Below are 26,862 nucleotides of genomic sequence, written 5' to 3'. Positions count from 1 at the left end.
GACGACAGAGGATGAGATGGCTGGATGGCATCACCGACTCAATGGACATGAGTTTGAGTAAACTCCAGGAGTTGGTGATGGACAGGGAGGCCTGTCATGCTGCGATTCATGGGGTCGCAAAGAGTCGGAAACGCTGAGTGACTGAACTGACTAATGAAAAATATGGAGTAATATAAAATATTCCACAATTAATTTTTTTCTACTATGTCAGCAATAACCAAAAAACATGTTTAAGATGTACCCAAAAATATTTGGCATCAAATGAGAAAAAAGAAGAGAACTATAATAATCTCTAAATATATACACAATATGCAAAGTACAAATGTCTTCTGAAGATACATATATATGTGATATTTACATAGATATATGGGCTTCCTAGGTGGCACTAATGGTTAAAAACACCTGCCTGCCCACACAGGAGACATAAGAGATGTGGGTTTGATACCTGGGTAGGGAAGATCCCCTGGAGGAAGGTATGGCAACTCACTCCAGTATTCTTGCCTGGAGAACCCCTTAAAGAGAAGAGCCTGGCAGGCAACAGTCCATGGGGTCGCAAAGAGTCAGACATGACAAAGGCAATTTAGCATGCATGCACAAAAAAAATTACCTTATTTAATCAATAAGACAGACACAGAGAGGTTGAGTAACTTGCTCACAGGGCTACACAGCTAGTATATAGAGGAACTGAAGTTTAGCCCAGATTCCAGAGTCCTTGTTGGGAACCACTGAAGTTTATTACCACTCATGGTGGGAAGCTGAGCTGTCAAGCTCATTCCCAGATGCAGCTTGAGTCACTGGCTTGACTTGCCCCATCCACCTGATCTAATCTTGAATCTCTCAAGGGATCTGGGTTTCTCTCAAAAATTGCTTCAATCTGGCTGCCCCTGTCTTAGGCTAACTTTGGGTCACAGGCACTGTTCTCTCATGTCTCCAACCCTTAGGAAGTTTTTCTGCAGTTTTATCAATGACATTCCAGCAGAAACTAGACAAATGCGTATGATTGCCAATCAGTTCAGTTCATTTCAGTCGCTCAGTCGTGTCCGACTCTTTGTGACCCCATGAATCACAGCATGCCAGGCCTCTCTGTCCATCACAAACTCCCGGAGTTCACTCAGATTCATGTCCATCAAGTTGGTGATGCCATCCAGCCATCTCATCCTCTGTCGTCCCCTTCTCCTCCTGTCCCCAATCCCTCCCAGCATCAGCGTCTTTTCCAATGAGTCAACTCTTCGTATAAAGTGGCCAAAGTATTGGAGTTTCAGCTTCAGCATCAGTCCTTCCAATGAACACCCAGGACTGATCTCCCTTAGGAGGGACTGGTTGGATCTCCTTGCAGTCCAAGGGACTCTCAAGAGTCTTCTCCAACACCACAGTTCAAAAGGATCAATTTTTCGGGGCTCAGCTTTCTTCACAGTCCAGTCCATACTATAAAGAATCACCCAACATTGGTGTGAAGCAAAGTAATATGCAAGTAAATGCACTTGCTCTTGGTTTCCTCCACGTTGCTTTTCAGCATTCCTTTTTCCTGGCATCGTCTTACTCCTGAACACCCCACTTCAAGCCATTTCAACATGCTCTAGAGTCCCATTTTTGCAGACTGGTAGAGGTAAACTGCGATATTGTTGATAAGGCTTAAGATAGCCATCCCAAATGTGTTCCTTTTAAATTATTCTGTTCACTATTTTACTTAGAACACTGTCTGCCAGTAGTTGCTGTGCTCCTGTTAGTCACAAAGTCGTGTCCAAATCTTTTGTAACACCATGGACTGTAGCCCACCAGGCTCCTCTGTCCATGGAATTCTCCAGGCAAGAATACTGGAGTGGGTTGCCATTTCCTTCCCCAGGGGATCTTCCTGACCCAGGGATCAAACCCATGTCTCCTGCATTGCATGAGTCATCAGGGAAGCCCCGGTCTTTCTTTTAAATTAGAGGATTGTGATCGATGACTAATTGCTGACTTTCAGGTCAGTCTGAATAGGTATTGTGCTCTGAGAAGATTGCCGAGTGTCTCTAGAATTATGTTCTATAATAGCTGCCTAGAACACAGCTTGTAAAATCAGTTTTAGAGACTATGTTCACTAAATCTGAATAATGCCATCAATATAGAGTGTCTTCAAAAAATTTCTATTGTTGTAAAACAAGATCACAGACTTGGAAGGAAACTTAAGAATTATGCACATGATTGCTGGTGAGGAAAATGACTTCTGGTTAAAAGTTTATATTATAAACACAAATTTAATTTTTCTAGCCAAATATTTATCTAAAATGACAATAATTGTTTCAAAAAATGTATATTCATAAAGAGAGGGAGAACAGAAAATTAGACCATGGCAATATGGTTTTGGAAAGTATATGATCTAGGGGTAATAGAATTAATAGAAATAAGAAAGTCAAATTCTAAACCAGAAAACAACCTTATATTTATACCACAAAATTCTAAAAAGGATCAAAGACTGGACGTGAGGATAAAGAGGAGATGATTAACTGAGCAGAGAAATTCTATTTCTCAGTAATGTCCCCAGTATAACCACATGGCAACTGGACCTCTCCCCTACCACCTCAAAAGACTAGAGGTTCATTCCCTGGGTGGAATAAAAGACAAGAGTTCCACTGAACTCTTGGGAACCTGTAAAGAACAGAGGTTCTTTACACTGAACACTGTAAAGACAGAGGTTCCCACTGAAAACTGAAGGATTAAGGGAATGTATGTACACTATATGTTGAGGGTTTCCAGCCCTCTCTACCCAGCTTGGCTCTCAGAATGTGGGCAGCCAGGTCTTTATAGTTTAATCCTGTTATATATAAAGATAATAGAATAATAACATTTAGAGGGGGTAAAAGAGCCCTTGGAAATTAAAATCATGAATATAGTCTAAAATGTAATAATTGAGTTGGAAGAGAATGTTGAAGAAATTCTCAGAAAGTAGAGCAACCTGACCAAAAAAATAGAAAATAGAGAAAATAAAAGAAAATTAGAGAGCCAGTTCAGTAGTTCAACATTTGTGTAGGAGTTCCAGAAAGAGAATGGTGAACATAAAAGAGAAAGAAATCAACAATACACTCCAAGAAAAATTCCCCAAATGGAAAGATACGAGTTTCTAGACTGTAATTTCCCCAAGCTCACCACAATGGTTGAAAACAGACCTGCACCAAAGCACATCACTGTGAAATGTCAGAACACTGTCCTCCAGACAGAACACATGTGCACACACATGTGCGCACACACATCACATTCAAGGATCAGGAATCAGAACTCAGGATGGCTTCAGACTCCTCAAAAGCTACACTGAGAACTACAAAGCAGTGGAGTGATGCCTTATCTCTAACTTAGAATTCTACCAACCCAATGAGCCAAAATATTTGCCCAAATACGAACACTGAATATACAAAATTGCAGGCATACACAATCTTAAAAAAAAAAATTACCACACGGAACACTTTCTATGGAAAAGCCACTGGAGAAGGCAATTCAGAAAAACGTAAGACACACAATACAAGGAACAAGAGGGGGCAAAGGGAGGCCCTGGAATGGCTATGAAGGGTGTTTAACAGAGGTATGCAGGTCAGGAAGTCCAGAGAGGAGCACGTCAGAAGGCTCTGGGCATACTTCAAGAAATAAAAGCTACTGAATGATTCATTGAATAGATTAGGTCAGCTGGGAGAGAGTTTGGGTTGAATAGGTAATAGTAACTAGTAAAAAGTATATTCATTTGTTTGGGTTGCAAAACAAATATCACAGACTGGGTGTCTTAACAGAAATTTATTTCCTCATAGCTCTGGAGGCTAGAAGTCCAAGATCAAGGTGCTGGCAAGACTGGTTACATTTTGAGGCCTCTCTCCTTGACTTGTACATGGCCACCTTCTGATACCTTCATGTGACTTTCTATCTGTATGCACACATGTCTACTCTCTCTCTCTCTCTCTCTTTCTCTCCTCCCCCTCATCTCTTTCTCCCTCTCTTCCCCTTCACCCTCTCCCTCCTCCCTCCTATTTTCACTCTCACTCTTGCTCTCTCTCTTCTCTCCCTCTGTATCCTAATCTCTTCTACGATGACACCAGTCACACTGGATTAGGGCCCACCCTAATGTCCCCGCCTTAACTTCATTACCTCTGTAAAGGTCCTAGTAGCTTCCCTAGTAGCTCAATTGGTTAAGAGTCTGCCTGCCAAAAAAAAAAAAAAATCTGCCTGCAACGTAGGAGACCAGGGTTCGATCCCTGGTCAGGAAGATCCCCTGGAGAAAGAAATGGCAACCCACTCCAATACTCTCGCCTGGGGACAGAGGAGCATGGGATTGCAGAATCGGACATGACTGTGTGACTTTCACTTTCATAAACGCCCTATATCCAAATACAGTCCCATTCTGAGACAGTGGGGGTCTAGAACTTCAACATATAAATTTTGGGGCAGGGAAACAATTCAACCCAGAACAAAAAACTACTTAACGAATCAAAGGAAAATAAAATCCAGGGAAGTAGAAGAAATCCAATTAAGGGAAAATAGCTAGAGTTTAACACATGGCTTAGCTCTGAAGAGCATGGGTTGTCATAACATAGCCAGTGAATATTGATTTAACCAAAATCACAATACTGCCACATTAGGAGAATGGGAAATGGAAAGTATGCCTGTGTGTGGAAAGTATGGAAGTGGAGGCAGGAAGGACAAAGCATTAAATCCTCATTTTTTGTGGAAACTCAATAGCTATTGTCTAAAGCGGAAAAATCAAGTGGCTGCAATACCAGCATGTGACTTTGAGATATGCAGCTAAACAACAAAAGATTACTTAAAAAGCTGAAAATTGTTGCATCTGGGGGCTAACAAACGAAGGCAGAGTGTGCAGAAATGTTGCTAATGTATAGAATTAGCTAATTCTTTATTATAATAGGGATACATATAGCTCTGTTAAAAACATTTTTTTTTTTAAAAAAGAGTAGGTCCTTAATGTTCATTCCATCCTTACTGAATGTGCTTTGTTCAGTACTTCACATATGCCATCAGATTCTTCATCATGACACCCCTTAGTTTTGAGGAATAAATATCCCATATATTATATAAGGGGGTAAAGGACTCACCTGCCAATGCAGGAGATGTAAGAGATGTGGGTTCAGTCCTTGAGTTGGGAAGATCCCCTGGAGGAGGGCACAGCGACCCACTCCAGTATTCTTGCTTGGGACCCTGGTAATCTCAAGGACCCGGGTAAGCTTACAGTCCATAGGGTTGCAAAGAGTCAGAGACGACTCAGCCAACTTAGCATGCATGCATATTATGTAAGAGGAATCAGAGCTCTAGACAAATATTTGCTAAAAATTGTCAGCTTATTAGTGACAGGATTATAACTATATCTTAGCTCCCTGTTCAGTATCCAGAGTTCCAGACTCTGCCAGGAATTATTATGTAGCTATTGGTATTATTCTTTGGATTTTCATCTTTCTAAACATTATCTTATTAAATATAGGACACACTAGTCATTATTTTTTAGCTTCCCAGCACTGAATCATCCTCCCCACAATTCAAGGAATTCTTTATCTAATGAGCCTTGGTAGGTATTAGGACTTACTCCTCATTAGGCAAAATACTTGGTTTTCTAGATTTCCTGGCAGGTAATGTGTGGACACATGACTAGGCTAGGATGCAATCTGACACATCCCCTCTGAACTTCAAATCAAGAACTAGTAATGCCATCCAGAGGAAATCATAATTCCAGAAGTCACATGCACCCTAGCGTTCACTGCAGCACTAGTCACAATAGCCAGGACATGGAAGCAACCTAAATGTCCATCAACAGAGGGGTGCATAAAGACGTGGTACGATGGAATATTACTCAGCCATAAAAAGAAAGAAACAGGGTCATCTGTAGAGATGTTAATGGACCTAGAGACAGAGTAAAGTCAGTCAGGAAGAAGAAAACAAATTTCACCTGTTAGTGCCTATATGTGGAATCTAAAAAAAAATGGTACAGATGATGTGATTTGCAAAGAGAAATTGAGACACAGATGTAGAGGACACATGTATGGACACCAAGCGGGGAGGGGGAGAGAAGCGGGTGGGGTGAGTCGGGAGACTGGGACTAACATACACACTACTGTGTATAACATAGGTAGCTGATGAGAACCCACTGCGTAACACAGGGACTCTGCTCAGTGCCAGGGGTGAGCTCAGTGGGGAGGAAAGCCAAAAGAGAGGGGATCTGTGCATCCGTAGAGCTGACTCACTTTGCTGTACAGTGGAAGCTAACACAACACTGTAAAGCAACTATACTCCAAGAAAAATTAAAAAATCATGAACAAGTAATGCAAAGAGGCAGAGACAGTTTTGTGTTAAACCTGGTGGTGGCAGAGAAGGAGAGAGCAGTGGAAATGGTGGCAGCAGGAATGGGGACAGGAAAACAGCAGCACAGGTGGGGGCTTCTCTTGCTGACTGGCGAGTCAACAGTGCGCGCGGAAGCCGCTTCTGTGATGTGGCTTTGGCCGTGGCTTCTGTGATCCCAAGAATTTCCTACACTTGATTCCTAAACTACCTAATATTCACCCGGTATCATTTCAATATATTACTTTCCTGCTTAACTCAGCTAAAGCATGCTTCTGTTAAGTGAACTGCTGTTTCCCTTAACTAGCACCTTTGCAAAGTAAAAGTTCAACTTGGCAAACCTAGCTATGATGCTTTAAAAAAAAAAAAACAAAACCAGAAGCTGAAGAAACAAAACTTACAAACTATTTTTGAAGGAACAAAAAAGTATCATATTAAGTAAAATATTATCATTACCCTCCCCAAACTTATAATTTATGATCCATTACACGACTTTCATGATTCACTGACAAAATGGAAATATTATATTTATGAGAAAATATTAGAATTTTTATGTACACATTTTTCCATTCAACAAATACTCGTGGAGCAGCTACTGTGTGCCAGCCCTGTGTTAAATTCAGTGGTATAGTTATGAAAAAAACAGACAAAACCCCTGTCTCTTTTCCTAGCAGGGAAAGAGAAAACAAATAATACTTACAATAAATAAATTGTGTATTATGGAATCAGTGGATAAATGTTATGGGAAAAAAATAAAGCATGGAAATTAGGGGTGCCAACAGGGAGATAATGTTGTATTTCAAAAGGGCTGGTCAGGAAGACCTCACAGAGCAGGTAATATCTGAACAAATTCTTGATGAGGAAAAGGGAGTGGGCCATGAGAATATCTATGCAGAAGCACTTGACGACTAGCCAGTGTATATAAGTCCAGAGATAATAGGGTGTTGTTGGGTCAGCGAGTTAGGGAGAGAAGAGGTATTAAGGTCAGAGAGATAAGCTGGCAGCCTACATGTGCAGAGCCTTTAGGCTACTGAAAGAACTCAGCTGAAAATAATAGGTAACTATTAGACATTTTGAGTAGAAGAGCAACATGTTTTGACTTAGATTTCCACAGATCGCTCTGTTTACTGTCTTTGAGGGATTCTCAGTGAGGAGCAATTTTGTACCCCAGGGAGCATTTGACAGTGCCTAGAAACATTTTTAGTTGTTGCTTCTGGGAAGAAATCTGATATATAGTGTGTAGAGGCCAGGGATGCTGCTAAATATCCCCAAATGCACAATACCACCCCCACAACCAAGAATGATCCAGTTCAGAAGGTCAGTAGTATCAGAGTTGAAAAACCTTGGGGCTTTAAAGACCCTTAGACCAGAGATTAAATGACATGATACAATTCTGAAAAAGTCTATAATTATGTGTTATTTAAAGGGGCATATTACTGCATGTTTGATATTATAATTACAATAGTCCCTAAATTTACATACAATTCTTAAGTATTAGTTGGGGACAATTTTAATAATATACACTGAATTATATAGGAGGAAAAAAAAGAAAAATTTCAGTATACTTTTAGGATTTATAAGTTCATACATATGGTATTCCTGCCCAATGAGTGAACATGATGCATTCATTTGGATCAGTTTAAAATGTATATGATACTTGGAAATAAAATTTACACTTTAAAAATATTGAGAAATAACTGTCTTTGTACAATGCAAATCGATCTTTATTTTCATGTTTTTCCCTCTTTATTCCGTGTTCTTGATATTTTTATATACATTCCCCCCCACCAAACAGGTTACATGTTTTGGATCGTAACTAGATACGTTGTTTAGTTGCTAGTGGTGTCTGACTCTTTTGTGATCCCATGGACTATGGCCTGCCAGGCTCCTCTATCCATGGGATTCTTCAGGCAAGAATACTGGAGTGGGCTGCCATTGCCTTCTCCAGGGGATCTTCCCAGCCTAGGTATAGAACCCATCTTCTGCATTGGCAGGCAGATTCTTTACCACTGAGTCACCTGGGAAGCAACTAGATACATAGTGTATATGAATTTCACAACCATGCAGTGAAATCTTATTTAGGTTACTTTTTTAAGGAGGTTTTAAATATTTGGTAAAATATAACTCTTTGAACAGAGTTGACATAAGAGAGATAATTAATATTACACTGAGATAACAGAAACACATAAGAGCCCAAAGGAATGTATGCTAGTTCATTTTATTCATTAATTTCTCATACGCTCTACCACAGGGTTTGTGCTGCTCTAAATAGTTTTTTGGAACAAAGTGTGGCATGTATAAATGAATAAGTAAATGTATATATACCTAAACCTGATTAAAGGAACCAACTAAACTTTCATGAGGCAAAGCATGTTGTGAAAACTACCTGAAAAAAAAGTATTGCCGCTCAAAGAGTTCTTTACAAATATTTTAAACTTTACATTACAAATAATTATTTGACTTTTCAAATTGTGACTAGCTAGTTTTGTACATCAATATACCTTCCTAAAATACACACACGTGTGCCCTTTACCAAATTTGCAATATGTGTTGCCTGTCTGGCAGGGAAAAACAACATATATTTATGGCACAGAAGAATGAGCTCACTCTTTCTCGAAGTGATTTTGCTTATTTTAGTGTGGAAGATGTTGTTGTAAATATTTTCATTACTTTTTAGATGGTGAAGTATGACTTTGTCAGAAGATGTATTTTCATTTAAATTTACTTTGTAAGAGTTGTCAACTATTCAGTTTTTGCTATGTGGTGGAAACTCAGATTGTATTTTGGCTAGTTCCTTGGTGAGGCATTATACACAGGTTTCTCATCAAATACTTACTGTAATCTGTGATAAATAGAATATACCCAAGTACTGCTGGATCTTCCAGAAATAGAAAGACACTCGCATTATAGCACTATTATACACTCATTATTAAACATCTGTTTTAAAAAAAGCTTTTGAGAAAATGAGCCAAAACACAAATAGATCAAATGTACACAGACCATCTGAAACTGTAGTATAACATGCAAATCACTTAGACCACTCATCCGAGCAGACCCAGATTCTTAGGAAAGCTAGAAAAGATGAACTGTGACCTAAAATTCCCTCAGTCAGGCTCACTGGAAGATGAGACAAGAGAGTGTTTTGAAGGCTTCAGTTTATATACATCTAACAGCAGTTGCCTCTCACTAATTACATCAGTGGAGATGAGAGAAAGATGACTCAGAAAGAGAGTTGCTACAGAACTGGTGAATATCCACACAATACAAGAAGAAAGCTAGCCCTTGGAGAGCATAATGTAGGAAGCAGGATAGCTTGAACAAACCTAGGAGAGTTAGGGCATTGCAAATCCTTAGAAACAACTTGTACCTATTTAATTTGTTGGTTCAGGGTCAGACTAGACGCTCCAGTTTTATCATAAGTGTACACCCTTTGAGCATGTTCGGCTCCAAACACACCAAACCACACTCATTCATTGTCTCCCCAAACCACTGCTTTCTCTCATTCCATTCCAGGTAGTTTGCAACCACAGTGCCCTCACCAGGAATATCAGTTCAGTTCAGTTCAGTTCAGTCGCTCACTCGTGTCCGACTCTTTGCGACGCCATGAATCGCAGCACGCCAGGCCTCCTGTCCATCACCAGCTCCCGGAGTTTAATCAAACTCATGCCCATCGAGTCGATGATGCCATCACCAGGAGTATAGCCACTCCCTAATTCTATCTCTAGAGCAGGTACCATCATATTCATTGTTATATTCTATCAGTAGCCTAAAACAAGTTCAGAATAAACCATATTAGATAGGATGCTTTTGACTATAAGTAATCTCTAAGCTCAACTCACGAAAGTGAAATCGCTTAGTCGTGTTTGACTCCTTGCGACCTCATGGACTGTAGCCTACCAGGCTGCTCTGTCCATGCGATTTTCCAAGCAAGAGTACTGGAGTGGGTTGCCATTTTCTTCTCCAGGAGATCTTCCCAACACAGGGTTTGAAACCGGGTCTCCCGCATTGTAGGCAGACGCTTTATCGTCTGAGCCACCAGGGAAGTCAAGCTCAACTCAAACTGGCCCATAAATTAAAATACTCATTATCTCACATATCTAGCAGTCCAGAGGTTGTAGGAGCCTCAAATCTCAATGATTCTCTGAGCTCTGCTTTTCTCAGAGCTGGATACAGCTCTGGTTGGATACACCCACCAGTTGGAAGGATGGTTTCTGGCTTATAAGCCAGGCCAGAAACTGTCCAGAGGAAACAGCAGACCTCTCTTCCAGTGCTCTTTGAGGAATAAGGAAACCTTTCACAGAAGTCTCCCAGGAACTACCTGCAATGTCTCTAATGCAACAACTGGATTCTGAGCCCATTCATTGATTAGCCACTCACAAGGAGGATGGGGTTATCCTGACTGGTTTAAACAGTTTAGGCTCCACCCTTTGGAAGTGGGAATGGGACTACCTACCTGAGTAACAAAAGTGTGTACTAAAACACAAACTCAGATTCTGCTATACAGGTAAAGGAAAATAATGGATAATGAATAGACAACCAATAAAATGATCAGTACCTTTGCCTCCACAAAATTGTTGATTGAATAAATGAATAAACAAAAAAGATGTGTTCATTTAATTTTACTATTTTGTGCCTTAGTTGTTCCTAAACAGAGGGTAGGAAATAAATCTAAGAACATTTATTTATGTTCTACAATAATGTAAGGACAATGCTGGTCACAGATTCAAACCACTGATAGCAAAACATTGCAATTCTAAATATTTATGTTCATTTGTCAATGTTGATGTTTTCCACCAAGATTCTCCATATCATTTCTATACTGGCATAGTAACTTCCTGATAGTAGTTCACCCAGAGTAATCTAGATTGTAAAGAAAACTAATAATCACATTTTTCCATAGGGATTTTGATGAAGTACTATCATAGCTAACATGCCCATTAGAGTTTTAGATGCTGAATAAGACTTTAATTTTTTATGGAGTGTGAATACTCCAACAACTTAGCAACCAGTCAACTACTGATCAACACAAAAATTCAGATTGGCTTATTCACTCATCTCATGACCACTTAAAATTTATTTGAATATGATATCTTTTCAGTTTTATATGGAATTGTTGTTCAGTTGCTAAGTCATGTCTTACTCTTTGTGACCCCATGGACTGCAGCACTCCAGGCTTCCCTGTCCTTCAATATCTCCCAAGTTTGCTCAATTTCATGCCCACTGACTTGGTGATGATGCCGTCTAACCATCTGAATAAATCTATTTTTAAAGAACAAAGTTAAGTGATGGCTATTTGGGAAAGAATATAGTTTGTTAAACATAAACAACCAAACACTAGAAGAGAATTTAGCCCTTTTATTGCACCCTTTCTCCACCAATCCCTCTTCAAAACCAAAGTACAATAGTTGACAGTGTGGGTAATCCTTTCCTATGTATATAATGCATCTGTAAGTCAACTGTATGAAAATTCAGTGACTGCCTGAAGGTGGGATGGTGTCCACTATAAGACAGCCAAAAAAATATTAAAAATCCCTAATCACACCTCTCCCTTTAGACACACTGCCAACATTTGTACATGTTCTTTCCTTCAAAGCTGAACACTGAACACCACAAGGAACACACATGAAAACAATGATTAGTCACTTTTGCCATGCTTGATGAGTTCCATCTTTTTCTAATTGGAGGTCACACACTGTGACCCAGGATAATTTTTGGCAGAGTGTTTAAAAGTTTTGAACTTGTATGCCCTTAAGTAGTTTTTGCACTTTCCATTTCACTTGTTAGCTGCCTGGGCCTTGAAGGTATTTGTGCTTGTTCTCCTAGAAATTATTTCAAGCTTATGCAACTTATCCTGGCACTTAATACTAATAGAACTTTTTTTTCCATTTTCCACTTAGTTGGTTAAAAAAACAGACAAATTGCAATGTAATATTGAAATACTTTCATAAACATGACTGCCTAAAGATTCGGTGCTGTGAATCTGGACTATTGCTTGACAAGCAGACTACTACTGAAAACTCAAATCATTATTTTTTAATCAGCTGGTGTTTGAAAGTTTAAATTTAGAATGCTAAGACTGGATCATCAATTTATAATGAACAAGATACAAGTTGTTGGAAAGTCAAACTTCAGAAATTTGAGAAAGATTGACTAGCTAACTATAGTGATTGTTTTGGCTTGAATTTTAGTTCACTCCCGCTCTTTGAAGAGAGCTTGGAAGTCCAGTCAGGCCCCACTCCAGAGGAGGCAGTGGGAAGTCTCTGCCAACTAACCCTGACCTCTAAGAGCAGCTTCAAGGGCCACAGTCAGTGACCTTGATGAGCATTCCTGGCAGCTGGTGACATGGTGGCTTAGTGCCTGGCACTTCCTGAAGAAGCTAGATCAGCTTGGGAGGTAATCAGTCCCTCACGTGGCAGGACAATGTGTGTGAGTTCTGGGGAATGCATGCAGGACCTTTGGAGAAATGTTGATCTAGGGCACTTTACAAAGGATCCTGCCCCAAGGGGCAGTCTGCCAAGGCGAGGAGATGCTCAGATGTAAGTACAACTGGAATACAAGGTTAGGGGAGATCTGGAGTGACCAGCAAAGAGGAGTCAGAGTTGGAGAAACCTAGCAGAGGGGGCTTTGGAATAACCGAATGGGAGAAAACAATAAACTCTGAGAAATGGGGGAAAACAATGAACCAGTGGGTGCAAACTGAATAAGAACTTTGCTTTTCCTTGGCCTTTCCACTACCTCCACACTTCTCCATTCCATACTCACTTGGGAAGGCTGGGGCAAAGGTGTGAGGCAAGAAAACAAGCAACCACATCCCCTTGCTAATGAAGAAGGCAGATGGCCATCCGCAGTCAGCCCTAGCTGAATAAGAGAGGAGAGATGGGGGAAGTCTCATTTATGAATTAACATATTCATCTCCACATTCTCATTTCTGAACTGAGACTATGATTGTGGCTTAAAAGAGACTGAAAGTTCCTGAACTACAAAAAAGAGAGAGATAAAAAGTCATGAGACTGCACAGGTTTTCTTCCAGGAAACCAGGAAGCAGCAGCTTACACTGGACAGTTTTGAAAGAACATGGGAGGAAAGAGTAAAACTCTCATCTGACAATGTCTCACAAATCGACCAATTCAATATGCATGTGTGCAAAGTCGCCTCAATTGTATCTGGCTGTTTGCAACCCTGTGGACTGTAGCCCGCCAGGCTCCTCTGCCCATGAGGATTCCCCAGCCAAGAGCACTGGAGTGGTAGCCATGCCCTCCTCCAGGGGATCTTCCCAACCCAGGGATCAAACCCACGTCTCTTAAGTCTTCAGCGTTGGCAGGAAGATTCTCTACCACTAGCGCTATACCACTTTGTATATACATATAGTTTCTTACCTACATTAAAATTAGGAGTATAAAATATTAATACTTTTAATGATCAGTTCTATTAAAAACATGAAATTAAGATTGTAGTTTAATCATAGAGTCACATAAAGATCAAATATCATACTACCTTGTTATGATGTAGCCATAAGTATTTTAATTTTTTAAACCTAGAAAGATCAATGACCTCTGTCAGCTCCCTAGAAAGGAAAAGAGAAAGTGAGTGTTAGCAACAATTAATTTATTCATGTCTAAAGTTGCTTATATAGTATGATTTGGGGAGAATTGAAAAGGCCTCTTTCTGTCCTTTCAAAATTATTGGTGCATTTATACAGGCTAATTTCCTACATTCCACCTTTAAAACTTCATTCTTGGGTTAAGATTTTTGTTAGTCAGTTAAAGCAAATACTAAAAGGAGAGAAATTTATCACATTAGTAGAATTTATACCTCATTATGACTGAATTTATTGGGACCTTCATTTTAAAAGACTTCACTTAGGAGAGGCCAGAGGAACAAAAGTAAGCGCAGAAGACACCAGACTTAAGGTCAGTGTGGGAAACAGCATTGGCTCCTGCTTCAACACTGCCTACACGGTCTTTAGTTTGAGGTTGTCCAGATCTTGGCCAAACTGGATTTAAGACACGGAAACTGCAGGATCCAAAGAGGCAGAGAGTGAGTGAAGGGTTTTATTCTCCCATTGTTGTTTATCATACGTGTGTGTGCTAAGTCACTTCAGTCATGTTCAACTCTTGTGACCTCATGGACCGTAGCCCACCAGGCTTCTCTGTCCATAATTTTTAATATTTTGCCACATTTATGTTCACTCTCTTATCTGTATACACAATTTACCTATTAGCTAGTTACTAAGTTTCTTGGTGATCGTTTGAAAATAAGTTGCAGACATGACTCCAGGGCTTTGATTCATAAATACTTCAGGACACGCATCCCTCAAATAAGGATATTCTCCTGCTTAACCACCATACCAATATCAAACCTAAGAAAATTAAAACTGAATTCAATAATATCATCTAATACACTGCTATTCATATTCAAATTGTTCCTGTTGTCCCTACATTTCTTTTGTAGATTTTTTGCTTGTTTAAACCCAGAATTGCATCAACACTGATGCATTAGTATAACCCATTTTCAGTTGGTATAACCCATTGTTGTTTGTTGTTTAGTTGCTAAGTTGTGTCCGACTCTTTGTGACCTCATGGACTGCAGTATGCCAGGCTTCCCTGTCCTTCACTGTCTCCCAGAGTCTGCTTAGATTCATGGCCATTGAGTTGGTGATGCCATCCAATTATCTGCTGCCCTCTTTTCCTCCTGCCCTCAGTCTTTCCCAGCATCAGGGTCTTTTCCAATGAGTCAGTTCTTCACATCAGATGGCCAAAGGATTGGAGCTTCGGCTTCAGCATCAGTCCTTCCAATGAATATTCAGGATTGATTTCCTTTAGCATTGACTGGTTTGATCTCCTTCCAATGAATATTCAGGGAAGTCCAAGGGACCCTCAAGTCTCACAATATGAAGGCATCAATTCTTTGACACTCAGCCTTCTTTATCATCCAACTCTCACATCCATACATGACTATTGGAAAAACTATAGCTTTCACTATACAGACCATTTTTTTGGCAGTGCGATCTCTTGCTTTTTAATATGCTGTCTAACTTGGTCATAACTTTTCTCCCATGGAGCAAACGTCTTTTAATTTCATGGCTACAGTCACCATCTGCAGTGATTTTGGAGGCCAAGAAAAGAAAATCTGTCACTTTTTCCACTTTTCCCCCATCTATTTGCCATGAAGTGATGGCACCAGATGTCATGATCTTAGTTTTTTAGAATGTTGAGTTTTAAGCCAGATAGTTCACTCTTCTCTTTCACCCTCATAAGAGGCTCTTTAGTTCCTCTTCACTTTCTGCCATTAGAGTGGTATCATCTGCATATCTGAAGTTGTTGATATTTCTCCCAGCAATCTTGATTCCAGCCTGTGGTTCATTCAGCACAGCAGTTCGCATGATATACTCTGTATAATCCATTAGTCTTCCTAAATTCAAAATAGTCACCTTCTCTCCTTTATTGCCTTCAGCGTTTACTTTCTGAAGAGTCCAGGACAGTTGTCTGATAGAATTTCTCATCTTCTTGATAGGTCTGATTGCTTCCTCATGATTAAATTTAAGGTAGATCATTTTTAGTTACAACAGTGGTAATCACTACACCACATCAGGAGGCAAAATGTTGCCACTTTGTCCCACTCTTTGTGAAGGTTGTGTGTGTATGCTTAGTCACTAAGCTGTGTTCAACACTTTGCAACCCCGTGGACTGTAGCCCTAAAGGCTCCTCTCTCCATGGGAGTCTCCAGGCAAGAACACTGGAATGGGCTGCCATGCCCACCTCCCGGGGATCTTCCTGATCCAGGGATCTCTTTCGTCTCCTGCATTGGCAGGCAGATTCTTTACCACTGAGCCACCTGTTCACCCTGTTGGTGAAGCTAAGTTCAGTGATTTGGTTAAGGTTGTATTTTCCAGTTCTCTTCATTGTGAAAGTATCTACAGATTTTATCATTGAAAAGCAATATCTGGGGCAAAATTCTGAGTGATTTGACATTGGACATACTGCAGAATGATCACCAGATGAAATCCAGTTGCTGAAACCATACAAAGTTAATACAATATTATTGACTGTATTCTCATACATTCCATCCCCAACACTTACTTGTTTTACAACTGAAAGTTTGTATCTCTTGATCATGTTCACCTATTTCATGCCCCACCCCCAAATCCCGCTCCCCTCTGGTAACTGCCAACCTGCAGAGAACAGATTGGTGGTTCTCAATAACTGTTTATTCAATGGCTCTAGCTTTGATTAATAATATTGACCTGAATCAGTACATTTGGGATTATGAAATGGTAATTTTTCTAATCCTCTCATTCTTTTTACATTTATTAGCTGGTACTTGGTAAAAAAAAAAAAAAGATCTGCTTCTCCTCTTCCTTTCTTCATTCCTTCTCATCTCCATCCTTCTCAGATTTGAAGAGTTTTTTCTTAAACTTTTATCATTTTTTTTTTATTATTCTCAGGTTATCCCAAACAGAAGGCATTTCAAGTGGACCACCTTGTCCTTTCAACAGGTACCATTAGTCTTCAAGCACTTCCCTGACACAGCAAAATATTCTGGGTTCCTTCAAAGCAACCTGCAATATATTTGCATACATAATGCATTCTCCTCTTTCACTGAAGATGTGTAGCTAATTTCTGGGATGGCACATTTCGACACTGACACACTTATGGCACTGGACAACAATGATGATACGTCAGCTCCACTTTTTTTTTTTTCCTGTGAAAAATAAAGTCGCCATAATGTGGAAGCAGAGAAACTCAAGCCCCATTTAGAGTGTTTCTACAAGGATTCCCAGAAAAGTTATTTTCATATATTAATGCTATAAAATTATCAACTGTCACATCACTGTCAAATTAATTTTCTCATAATAGTTGTACTGACACTCTGCTATAGGTAGTATAATAAAACGGCTCACTTTTGAGGAGAATTTAACTTAAGTCAGAAAAGGGTTATTTTGCATATGAATTTGTCCTAAATTAATAACAGGCTATTACATTTTAAGGTGAGGCCAGCGGAAGGCAACAATAGAAACTCTACTAATGATGACAATGACTCATGCTGACAATGATACACCAGCTCTGTTGTTACAGGATGTGTTCTCCATGATTTCTCAAGGAGACATTGATATGATCCTTTCCATTTTCCAAGGGCAACAAAGACTCAGGCAAATAACCTAATTTACCCAGTTTATTGGCATCTGGATTGTGAAACATGTTTTGTACCTAGATGTATTAAATGATAACTTAGCATTCTTAGGATCCAAAATGTATTATCCTTGAATTGAGAAGACCACTAATTACCCACTGTCATAAAATCAATATTTCCGTTTTTCTAGTGTTTCAAAGCTTTTCCTATTGTTATCTACTTATCCCAATGATTAATAGTGTGCAGTTGTTAAAATCATGAAAGGTTTAGAAATGCAATCTTTTGAAGACAAAAAAAAATCTTTATTGTTACTGTAAGACAAACTGGTCTATAGAGAGGATCAAAGCATGACCATAAGTTTGTCAGAATTGCCTACCATACTTGCTCCATTCTAAAAAGTTTATTTTTTAAAATCTTAAATTTGTTATCTATTTAGTTTCTTACTACGAAGAGATTCAGGGTCATTACAAAGATAACTATTATTCATGGCACTAATGAACTAAAACATATTTAATATTTAACAAAATAAATATGTTTATTAATAAAAGATTTTCTCAAATCACCAGAGAAAAAGTGATTAACTTCATTGATAAAGTAGGACGTTTTCTTTAAAAAGTAGCTAAGTTCTGAATATTAAGTACAAGTAGAAATATGCTAGGTCTCTTTTAAAATAATACCTGGAATTCACAGAGATCTAAAGGTATGAAAGAGGAGAAAGAAAAGTTAGGAATACGATCACTGTTATGAAAATGCCCAGTGTAGCTACAAGGCATCACTGGTGCATTAGTAGAACCTGCGCTCTCAGCATCCAGAACACAGACTCCGCCTTCCACCTGGGCTCTACCCCAGGCCCTGTGACTCGCTCTGAAGAAGAAGGACTCACTTTGCTGCCTGCCACGTTGAGAAGTCAGAGTGGAATCAAAGGAAATTGGCATATAAGGGAGAAGTTTTCCCACGTACCAGTAAAATTAGTATGAAGGTTATTGGCTAGTGGTTATAGCATAATCGGGGCTATTATTTTAGTACAGTGGTATAATGAGTCGTTATCCTTTAGTTACAGAAGTAATACTAACTGCACTAATGCTGACTGTTTACTGAGTACCAGACCCTTCCCTACTCTCAATTAACTCTCTTGATCTTCACAATGACCCTGCGAAGCAGGTAGTACTGTTATATGTCGGCAATAGGCTTGCCAGATAAAACACAGGATCCACAGTGACATGTGCATCTCAGAGAAACAACAAATGTCCCAGTGTGATGTGGGACATATTTATACTAAAAAAATTATATTCATTTGTTTCTCTGAAATGCACATGTCACTGGTATTCTATATTTATATTGGCTAAACTGACCACCCTAATAGGTTTATGACAAGCACAGGATCATCCAGTTGGAAGAGAGAGAACTGGGATTCAAACTCAGCCTGACCCCATGATCTTTGTTTTTATCCATTTCAGGATCCTGCCTCTCCAATAGAGCCTGTGAATGCCAACAAACATGGGCTACTTGCCAGGCCACACAAGGGGAAAACAATGGAAGAGAACATTTGAATCTATGCAACATAACATGATGCTCTTCTCTTTCTTACATAAAGTACACTTACTTTTGAGAAAGAAACAGCTCAAAGACATCAGCATCCCTCTTGTGGCCACATATCTTTAGCTGCTCTTCAATTGCCTGATAACATATAATTAATCTGTCAAGCCACATTCCACTGAGCAGAAATACTGAGACATTTGCAGTCAATAACAATAATGTCTACAAAAAGATCAAAAGAAAGGTGAATATGGAGGCAACTACTCTAAACTGATAAATTCCAACACTACAATTCAACATTACTTAATCATTTTTGTGGTTGAATTTCATTATCCTTAATCCTGGGCACAGATGTGTAAATAAATTTTAATCAAGAGAAAAAAAATGTGCGTGTGTACTTATATACCAAAAACAAGCTTTTTATTCTCCATGAGGAAGAATAATTTGGTCTGTAAATATTTGTAAATATTTCTTTAAGCATGAAGGACTGATGTTTAGTAGGTTTTCTGTTTTCACAGAAGACAGTGTCAAGGTTGGAGATGGAAGGAGAAGAGTATAATGTACCCTATAAGTTCTCAATAAATGTCAGACAAATGAATGAATGAGTGTATGAATGCTATTTTTTTTCCTCTGCAAAGAAATAGTGTCTTCATGTTTCAAGAGTTACTAATATACTTGGACCATGGGAATTTTTGGTGGAGAAGAAGCAGTTTTTATTCCCATAGGTTTTTTGCTTGAAAATACATATCCAACAACAGTTATTTAACTGCTTTGCTTTTTCTTCTTAAATTTTTACTAAATTACAAAATAATATTTATAGGCCACGTGGCCTAAGATGATATGGAAAAATTAAAGACCATCTATAATTTGTCAATGAAGGAGTAACGCTAATAAGACACAGCAGAAGTGGAGAGTATAATCATTGCACTTCTGGAATCTGACAAACACTGTAATTATCAGGGTCAAAGTAATCACCAAATTTCAGAAATTTCAGCCTGAATTTGTTGTGGGTGGTGAGGTTATAATGTCAGTAAGTGATTTATGGATTTTTTGACACTGGTTTTGTTATTTATTAGGGGACATTAAAAAGTTAGATTTAACGGGATGAACAAGTATCTAGAGGTGAGGAAGACAGATATCCCAGGGATGGAGAACAGCTGCTAATTTATACCCCAAACTTTCTTTGTGATCCTGTTACACAAGTTGGATCTTGGGGCTTAGAGAATTTATTGGTTCAGGTGTAGGCATTTCCATTAGGGTATTTTGTGACCATGATAAATGAGCTGAATCTGGAGTTTGAAAAAACCCCATTAGACATCCACATCTGGGTATTTTAATTTAAACATTGAAACCATCAGCTTGCACTATACACAGTCAATCTCAATTTTGCCAAAGTGTTTTGAATGTTAAAGCTTGGTCAAAGTGTAATTAAAATTTTGCAGCTATCTATTAAAATTGCAAGAGGGATTCTAACTTAATCTCACAGTTTCACATCTAACACTCAGAAATACATCGGTACATACACACACAAGCAAAATGTGAATATCATTGCTCATCTCATACGTCTGTAGTTGTGAAATATGCCCAATTAATTGGAATAGGGTTATATTAAGATGCAACTTCACAGTAGGACATATGCAGTAGCTTAAAAACAAAGAGAGATGGATGTCTAGACCTAAAAAGATATCCAAACTATAATCTTAAGTAAAAATGCCATTGGCAGTATAATATTTATATATGTAACAATAATTTTGTTACTAACAACATTTATATGCACACAAAATGCACACACTCCAAACCATTAACAAGTTATTACTTGAGATTACAAGGGACTGTCACTTTTTAGCAAATTCTCTTTTCAATACTGTTTGAATACTTTGTGATACATGCATATTAATTTAGTAGTCAGAAATTAATACACATTCTGAACATTTTACCCATGGAATGAATATTTCAGGACTTAAATTTTGAAAAGAAAAAGATGAAAAAGGGAAATGGAAACTCACAATATGTAAATCACTGATGCAATTAATTATTCATCTACCCAGCTCTTTATCAGGGCATACTTCCTTCCAAGCAAAGCTTTCATATGAATTTGGTAACAAGAAGGTGTCAAAATGCCAGAGAACTCGAAAATGCGCCAAGAGGTTTCACGTTTCAGTGACCCCGTGGTGGAAGAGTTCCAGTTCCAAATCAACAAACAACTTCACTGGCAGCATATTCCTCTCATCTAAAGAGACACAAGAATCCTTTCCCTGAACTGTTTTGTTTTTTTTTAATTGTGGTAAAATATACATAATGTCGAGTTTACTACTTTAACTGTACATTTTTGTGGTAATAAGTGCATTCACATTGCGGTGCAGCCATCACCACCATTCATTTTCAGAGGTTTTTCATCTTTCTCAGATGAAATTCTGAACCCACTACCTCTTCATTTCTTTCCCTCTCTCCTCTGTTTCTGACACTCACCCTTCTACTTTCAGTCTCCATAAACTTGTCTACTCTAAGTACCTTATATAAATGGAAGCATGCAGCATTTGTCTTTTTATGACTGGCTTATTTCACTTAGCATAATGTCTTCAAGAATCATCTATTTGTAGTGTATGTCAAGACTTCCTTCCTTTTAAGGCTGAATAATATTCCATTATATGTGTATACTACATTTGGTTTTTTCATTTAGCTATCAGTAACACTTGGATTGCTTCCACTTTTTGGCTTTTGCGAATAATGCTGCTATGAATATGGGTGTACAAATATCTGAAACCCTGTTTGCACTTCATTTGAGTATATATTAATACTCAGAAGTAGAATTTCTGGATAACATGATAATTGTATGTTTAACCTTTTGAGGAACTGCCATACTATTTTTAACAATAGCTGTACACAACAGCATACTTTTACATGAACATTTCTACCGAAGTTTGTCCAAACAGGTCATTCAGCTATTTATTGAACCACAAACTACTGTGGTTCAGGTTGTGACTAGTTTAGTATATGGCTAGCTAGTAAATGTAGCAATGAATCAGGTGGTGTCTATTCCCTATAAGTAAACTTTGAATAAGAGAAGGAAGGTTACACAATTTTGCAAAAGAAGGTTGCAAATGTTAAGCACTATGAGAGAAGAAAAATACCATTCTAGTGAATTCAGCGGAGTAAGAAAGTGCTGTGAACTCTGGGAACTTTGAGAGGATTTTAGGGCAAGACTGACAAGTGGGCTCAGTCTGAATGATGAGGAGAATTTAAACAAAGATTTTGATGGATGGGTGTTTTAGTCACAGGGAAGTAAGTACACAAAGGAGGAAAAGAAGGGGAAGAACGTACAAGGCATTAGGCTGGTACAGTCTTTGACTGCAGGGAAAAGGAATACAGCAAGCAACTGTGAGGGATCCATTTTAAAAGGTGAATTGGGGTTATATACTTGTGCTCACTTTGAAATTTAGGCTCAGAAGTATGTACCTACTGCTCAAAGAAAACTTTAATGGGTCTTAAGAATTCTAACTTAAAATCACATATTTTATGTAACCTAAAATTAAATTTAATTTTGTATATATATAAATGAAACATATATACTAACAGCATGGTAAAATCAGTGTAAGGAAGTCTAATAAAGTTCTGATTTTTCCCATGACAACTATATCAGTGCTTTTAAGTAATATCCAATATCAAGTTATTTTAAAATCATTTTTCCTCCTTCTCTTTTGGTGCCCTTGCTTTGTTGGGCTGTGAAAGAATGGACTTAATAATGACTCGGTGATTAATCAATGGACTCAACTCTGGGAAGTTTGCAGAGAAGTATTATAGGATTTTTAAACAGGAAAAAAGATGTGACAAAGCATACCATAACTCATGGCCTAGGGTGCAGATAGAACTGCAGACAGGAAGCAAGGTTGCCTCTGGAAAATCAAGTCAAGATCTGATAAGCCTGCCCCAGGGACAGAAGCAAGTGAGAATGAGCAGGGAACAGGGATGACATGTGGGCTACAGAGAGAATTGATGAGAACTGGCAGGTAACCGGAGGCAGAGAATAAGGGCAAGGGAAGCCACCGGTGATGATGATGATGTGATGACACGATGATGAGAAAGGTGACCGGGAGGGAAGATGCATGCAGTGGAGAAAGGGTGAACCTGAGGCACTGGTGGAAGAGGTCAAGTCGACCACCAGAAAGCTGCAAGTGGGAGAGCGAATCTCACCAGAGTATCAGGATAGGTATGTCCAGCCTGGTCGTCAGCCAGCACAGAGGACAGAGTGGGACCCAGGGAAGACCATCCTGAAGTGTCTACATTTGGAAGGAGGAGGAGAGAGCCAAGCTGCGTAAGAAGATACATGAGGGACTGTTATAAAGTTATGAAGAGAAGCAAAAAGACAGTGGGAACAGAGAGGGCGGGTTTCAAGAAGGTAGAACTTGAATCTGCAATATTGTGTAGCATGGTAGAGAATATCACACAGAAAAGGTATTCAATTTGCAGAGCACTTTCAGGACTCTGATAAGGGGAAATTGTTAGCTTTCAAATTAACTGATTGATGAAACAGGAAAATAAAAACAACCCAACACAAAACTTGGATGTAGATTGTTCTAGCATAGAGAAGAAAAAAAGCAGCTACTTCCACTGCAGATACCTTGGGATCTAGATAAAATAGAATGAAATGTTTGAAAATTGTGGGACTACTACATCCTAGAAGAATGAAGACTTTATTAAGATCTATAGAAAAAAATATCCTCACTTTGATGATTTATCTACTATAATGATTCATTCCTATAACTTCATGCAATACACACACGCCACGAGTTAGTTAGGATTTAGTGTGAAGTTTCCATTTCATTACAGAACGTTCAGCCTTGACTAATTATCATAGCTCCAAGCCTTTCTAGACAAGCGTGAGAACTCGAGAACACCTTGTTAGGTCCTAAATAGCACAGTGCAATTGTGACTTTTTTTCATTCCCCAATCAAGGATTCTTTTAGTCATTATCTAAACTGTCCTCAACGCCGCTTGTATTGTCCCTCAAAGAATTTTCCTCCCCAGTGTGTCAATCTGCAGTTTAGGGAAACAACATTTCAGGGCTCTACATGTATATATATATATATATATACATGTACATGTATATATGTATATATATATATAGGAGGGTCAAGATTTCAAAGTTATGGTGTTATTAATCTGTGTGCCAGCAGGCATCCTCAGTTGCTTCAGTCCTGTCTGACTTTTCCTGCATTCTGTAGACTGTAGCCCTCCAGGCTCCTCTGTCCATGGGATTCTCCAGGCAACAATACTGGAGTGGGTTGTCATGCCCTTCTCCAGGGGATCTTCCTGACTCAGGGATCGAACTGTGTCTCTTCCCTCTCCCCTCTCCTGCCTTGGCAGGAGGGTTCTTCACCACTAGCGCCACCTGGGAAGTCCTGCTGGTCTCTATAAGCTGCCATGATTATATATGCATGAGATATTAAATGGGAAAGGGTCAGTGTAAATCAGTTAGTGTGGATCGGGGCAGTTCCCAAACCCCAATCAGGAGATGACAGGTTCTAGCCCCAGTGGAAGGTTTGGCTGGGGACTGTGATTGCCCTGGACCCCGGGGTGGCCTCCAGCGGACTGGAGCTCTGTCAGGATCCCCCGAAAGGCTCCATGATCTGGGGAAGAGGGGGATGCTTACCGTACGGCAGATTTCCAGGGCAGCTTCTGCGGCCTTCGCTTGGATTGCCGGGTGTCGGCAGGCACGCGGCAGATGACTGGGGTCCCTGGCCATCGGGACACCCGGCCATTCAGCAGCACCCGTGATCGACCCAGCCTGGCCCGCGGCTGACTGTTCTGGTGGTTACCAAGAGTTACCACCACCCTGCGGACTAAAAGCCAATCCGAAGTAGGCAAGATGTGAAGCCAAATCCGGACTTCTGTGACGTTTGCGCTTGTGGCCCTGCAACAGCCACTGCGTGGTACCTAGGTCTCCAGTGTTTCTCTACGCGGGATGCCGCATACCGCGGAGGTAGGAGGGATGGCGATCGGGTAGAGACCACGAGTGTATCAGAGGGCGCCGCTGAAGTCACCCAGTAATAATAACTCTACTGAGATCTGAATATTAGAAAATTTAGGTTTCTGAAAAGCAGATGTGTGTGAAACCACAGTCTACCCTGTGAAGGGTAGGAGTGAGGCAGGGCTTGGTGGAGCCCTCCTGGAGCTTAATGCAAAAGGAGGGGAAAAAAAAATCAGTACCAGTGAGACTGTCTTTATTTTAAAATTTGACATTTTTGTTCATCATGTATGTTTTGCATTAATTTTTATTTTCTGAAAAGAAATATTGCATTAGGATTTCTTTTGTTAAGCTGAGCCACTATTTGGCCAGTCTCATCCAATCTTGAAGACCTTATGATTTTATTTATATGAATTTGGTTCTCCTCTAGCTTGGGAAACTTTTGGAGGCTGGAGGTTTTTTTTTTTTTTTTTTGGCCAGGACCTAACACAATGAATTTAATAACAATTGATTCAATTGAATAGGTTGGTTTCTTGGCACCAAATTTGAACTTGAAATCTAAGAATTAAATGTAATTTTTTGAAACGGATCAAGCTACTTGCATTAAAAAGTGTTGGTATTGGAATAGAGCATTAAAAAAGGTCTCAGTGAAGGAGTCAAAACACATTCTTTCTAAAACTTTTTATAAATATTTGAGTATAAATACTTTTTATAAGTACTTGAGCCTTTTGTGGTGGGTGGATAAAAGTTCTTCTAGGTACCATGGGGAAAGTAACCATCTGAGAACCATTGTTTAAATAGTTTCTAACCCAGGAATAAAAATCAGATGAAAGAAATGGTCCGCTGAGAAAAGCTATAAAATAATTTACTAGCATCTTGTCTCCCATCTTTGCTGTTAATATGTATGACAGCTTTCCAGATATCATTTATTAATATGCTACACAGAAAAATGGAGATGCATACTCCTAGGTCAACTTTGTACATTAGACAAATGTGAGTTTTACAACCACAGGCTATTTACTTTTAGAGAGCATCTTATAGAAGTAAACTACTAACCAGTTAATTTCTACTAAAATCACATTTAAATATTTTATTCTGAAATCTCTTGACTTTACACTGATTCAGAGGAGAAAATAAATTTTAAACAGAGAGCTCTGTTCTTAGGAAAGGAACTCAGAGACTCATCTATTAAGAGGTCTTTATATGTTCCCTCTTCAAGAAAAATTTACCATTTAATTGATTGCAAGGACTAAAATAATGCAAGTTTAAAATGAAATGTGAAAGATGGGGATTAGTGAAGGCACTTCTTGATTCTTCCTAGATGTCTTCACACACTGATGGTCTACAGAAGGGGTACCCCTAGCCAAGTGAACAGAGAGAACTTTTACCTCCATTTGATGGGATTATAGCCTGAGGAATCCAGCCTGAAATTTAAAAAATTCATGTAAAATGTACGTTCTCCTTTATAATCAATTTTGTTTCAATATAAAAATAAAGTGGCTCCCCCTAACTCCCCTCAAATCTTTGAGTAATATTTACACTGAAGCAAGACACCCTGTGTTTATCCTGTGGCTTTGCCTCCCTGGCATGCTGCCATTGCCTACAGGGCTAAGCATATCCCGGTTTGAAAGCTCTATCATATCATGTATGTGGATTTGGATAAGAAAAAAATCCTTGTGTTCCAAGTCAGGGCATGTGGAGTTTAGTCTCAGTTCTGAAATTAACTATCTGTCGGCCACCTTCTAGTCACTTAATGGCTCTGAACCTTAGTTTCTTCAACAGTAAAATGAAGAAGCTGAAAGTTTACTTCAAAAAATCCATTATTTAATTACATTCTCCCAGACAGGTAGAATGTATTGTTCACAGAATAAAAAGTTCTCATTGAGATGTTGACATGCAATTGTTTCTCAAGAATAATTTGCTAGTAA

General features: G+C 39.0%; 1 protein-coding gene across 1 annotated transcript in view; it reads right to left on the bottom strand.

Moving 5' to 3' along the window:
- The window catches only part of LRRC72 (leucine rich repeat containing 72), a 49,380-nt gene extending 24,581 nt beyond the window's left edge, over positions 1 to 24,799 (bottom strand). The window contains exons 1-3 of the mRNA XM_065939056.1: positions 24,620 to 24,799; positions 19,037 to 19,110; positions 13,798 to 13,867 (exon numbers count right to left, since the gene is read on the bottom strand). Coding sequence (XP_065795128.1) covers positions 13,798 to 13,867; positions 19,037 to 19,110; positions 24,620 to 24,712 — 237 coding nt within the window. The 5' untranslated portion in view covers positions 24,713 to 24,799. The remainder of the gene's footprint in view (positions 1 to 13,797; positions 13,868 to 19,036; positions 19,111 to 24,619) is intronic.
- Between the last annotated feature and the right edge of the window lie 2,063 nt (positions 24,800 to 26,862).

This window comes from Muntiacus reevesi, chromosome 6, assembly GCF_963930625.1.
Source record: "Muntiacus reevesi chromosome 6, mMunRee1.1, whole genome shotgun sequence".
Classification (NCBI taxonomy): domain Eukaryota; kingdom Metazoa; phylum Chordata; class Mammalia; order Artiodactyla; family Cervidae; genus Muntiacus; species Muntiacus reevesi.
Note: the sequence above shows the minus strand (reverse complement) of the source record. Positions and strands in the feature narration are given on the sequence as shown.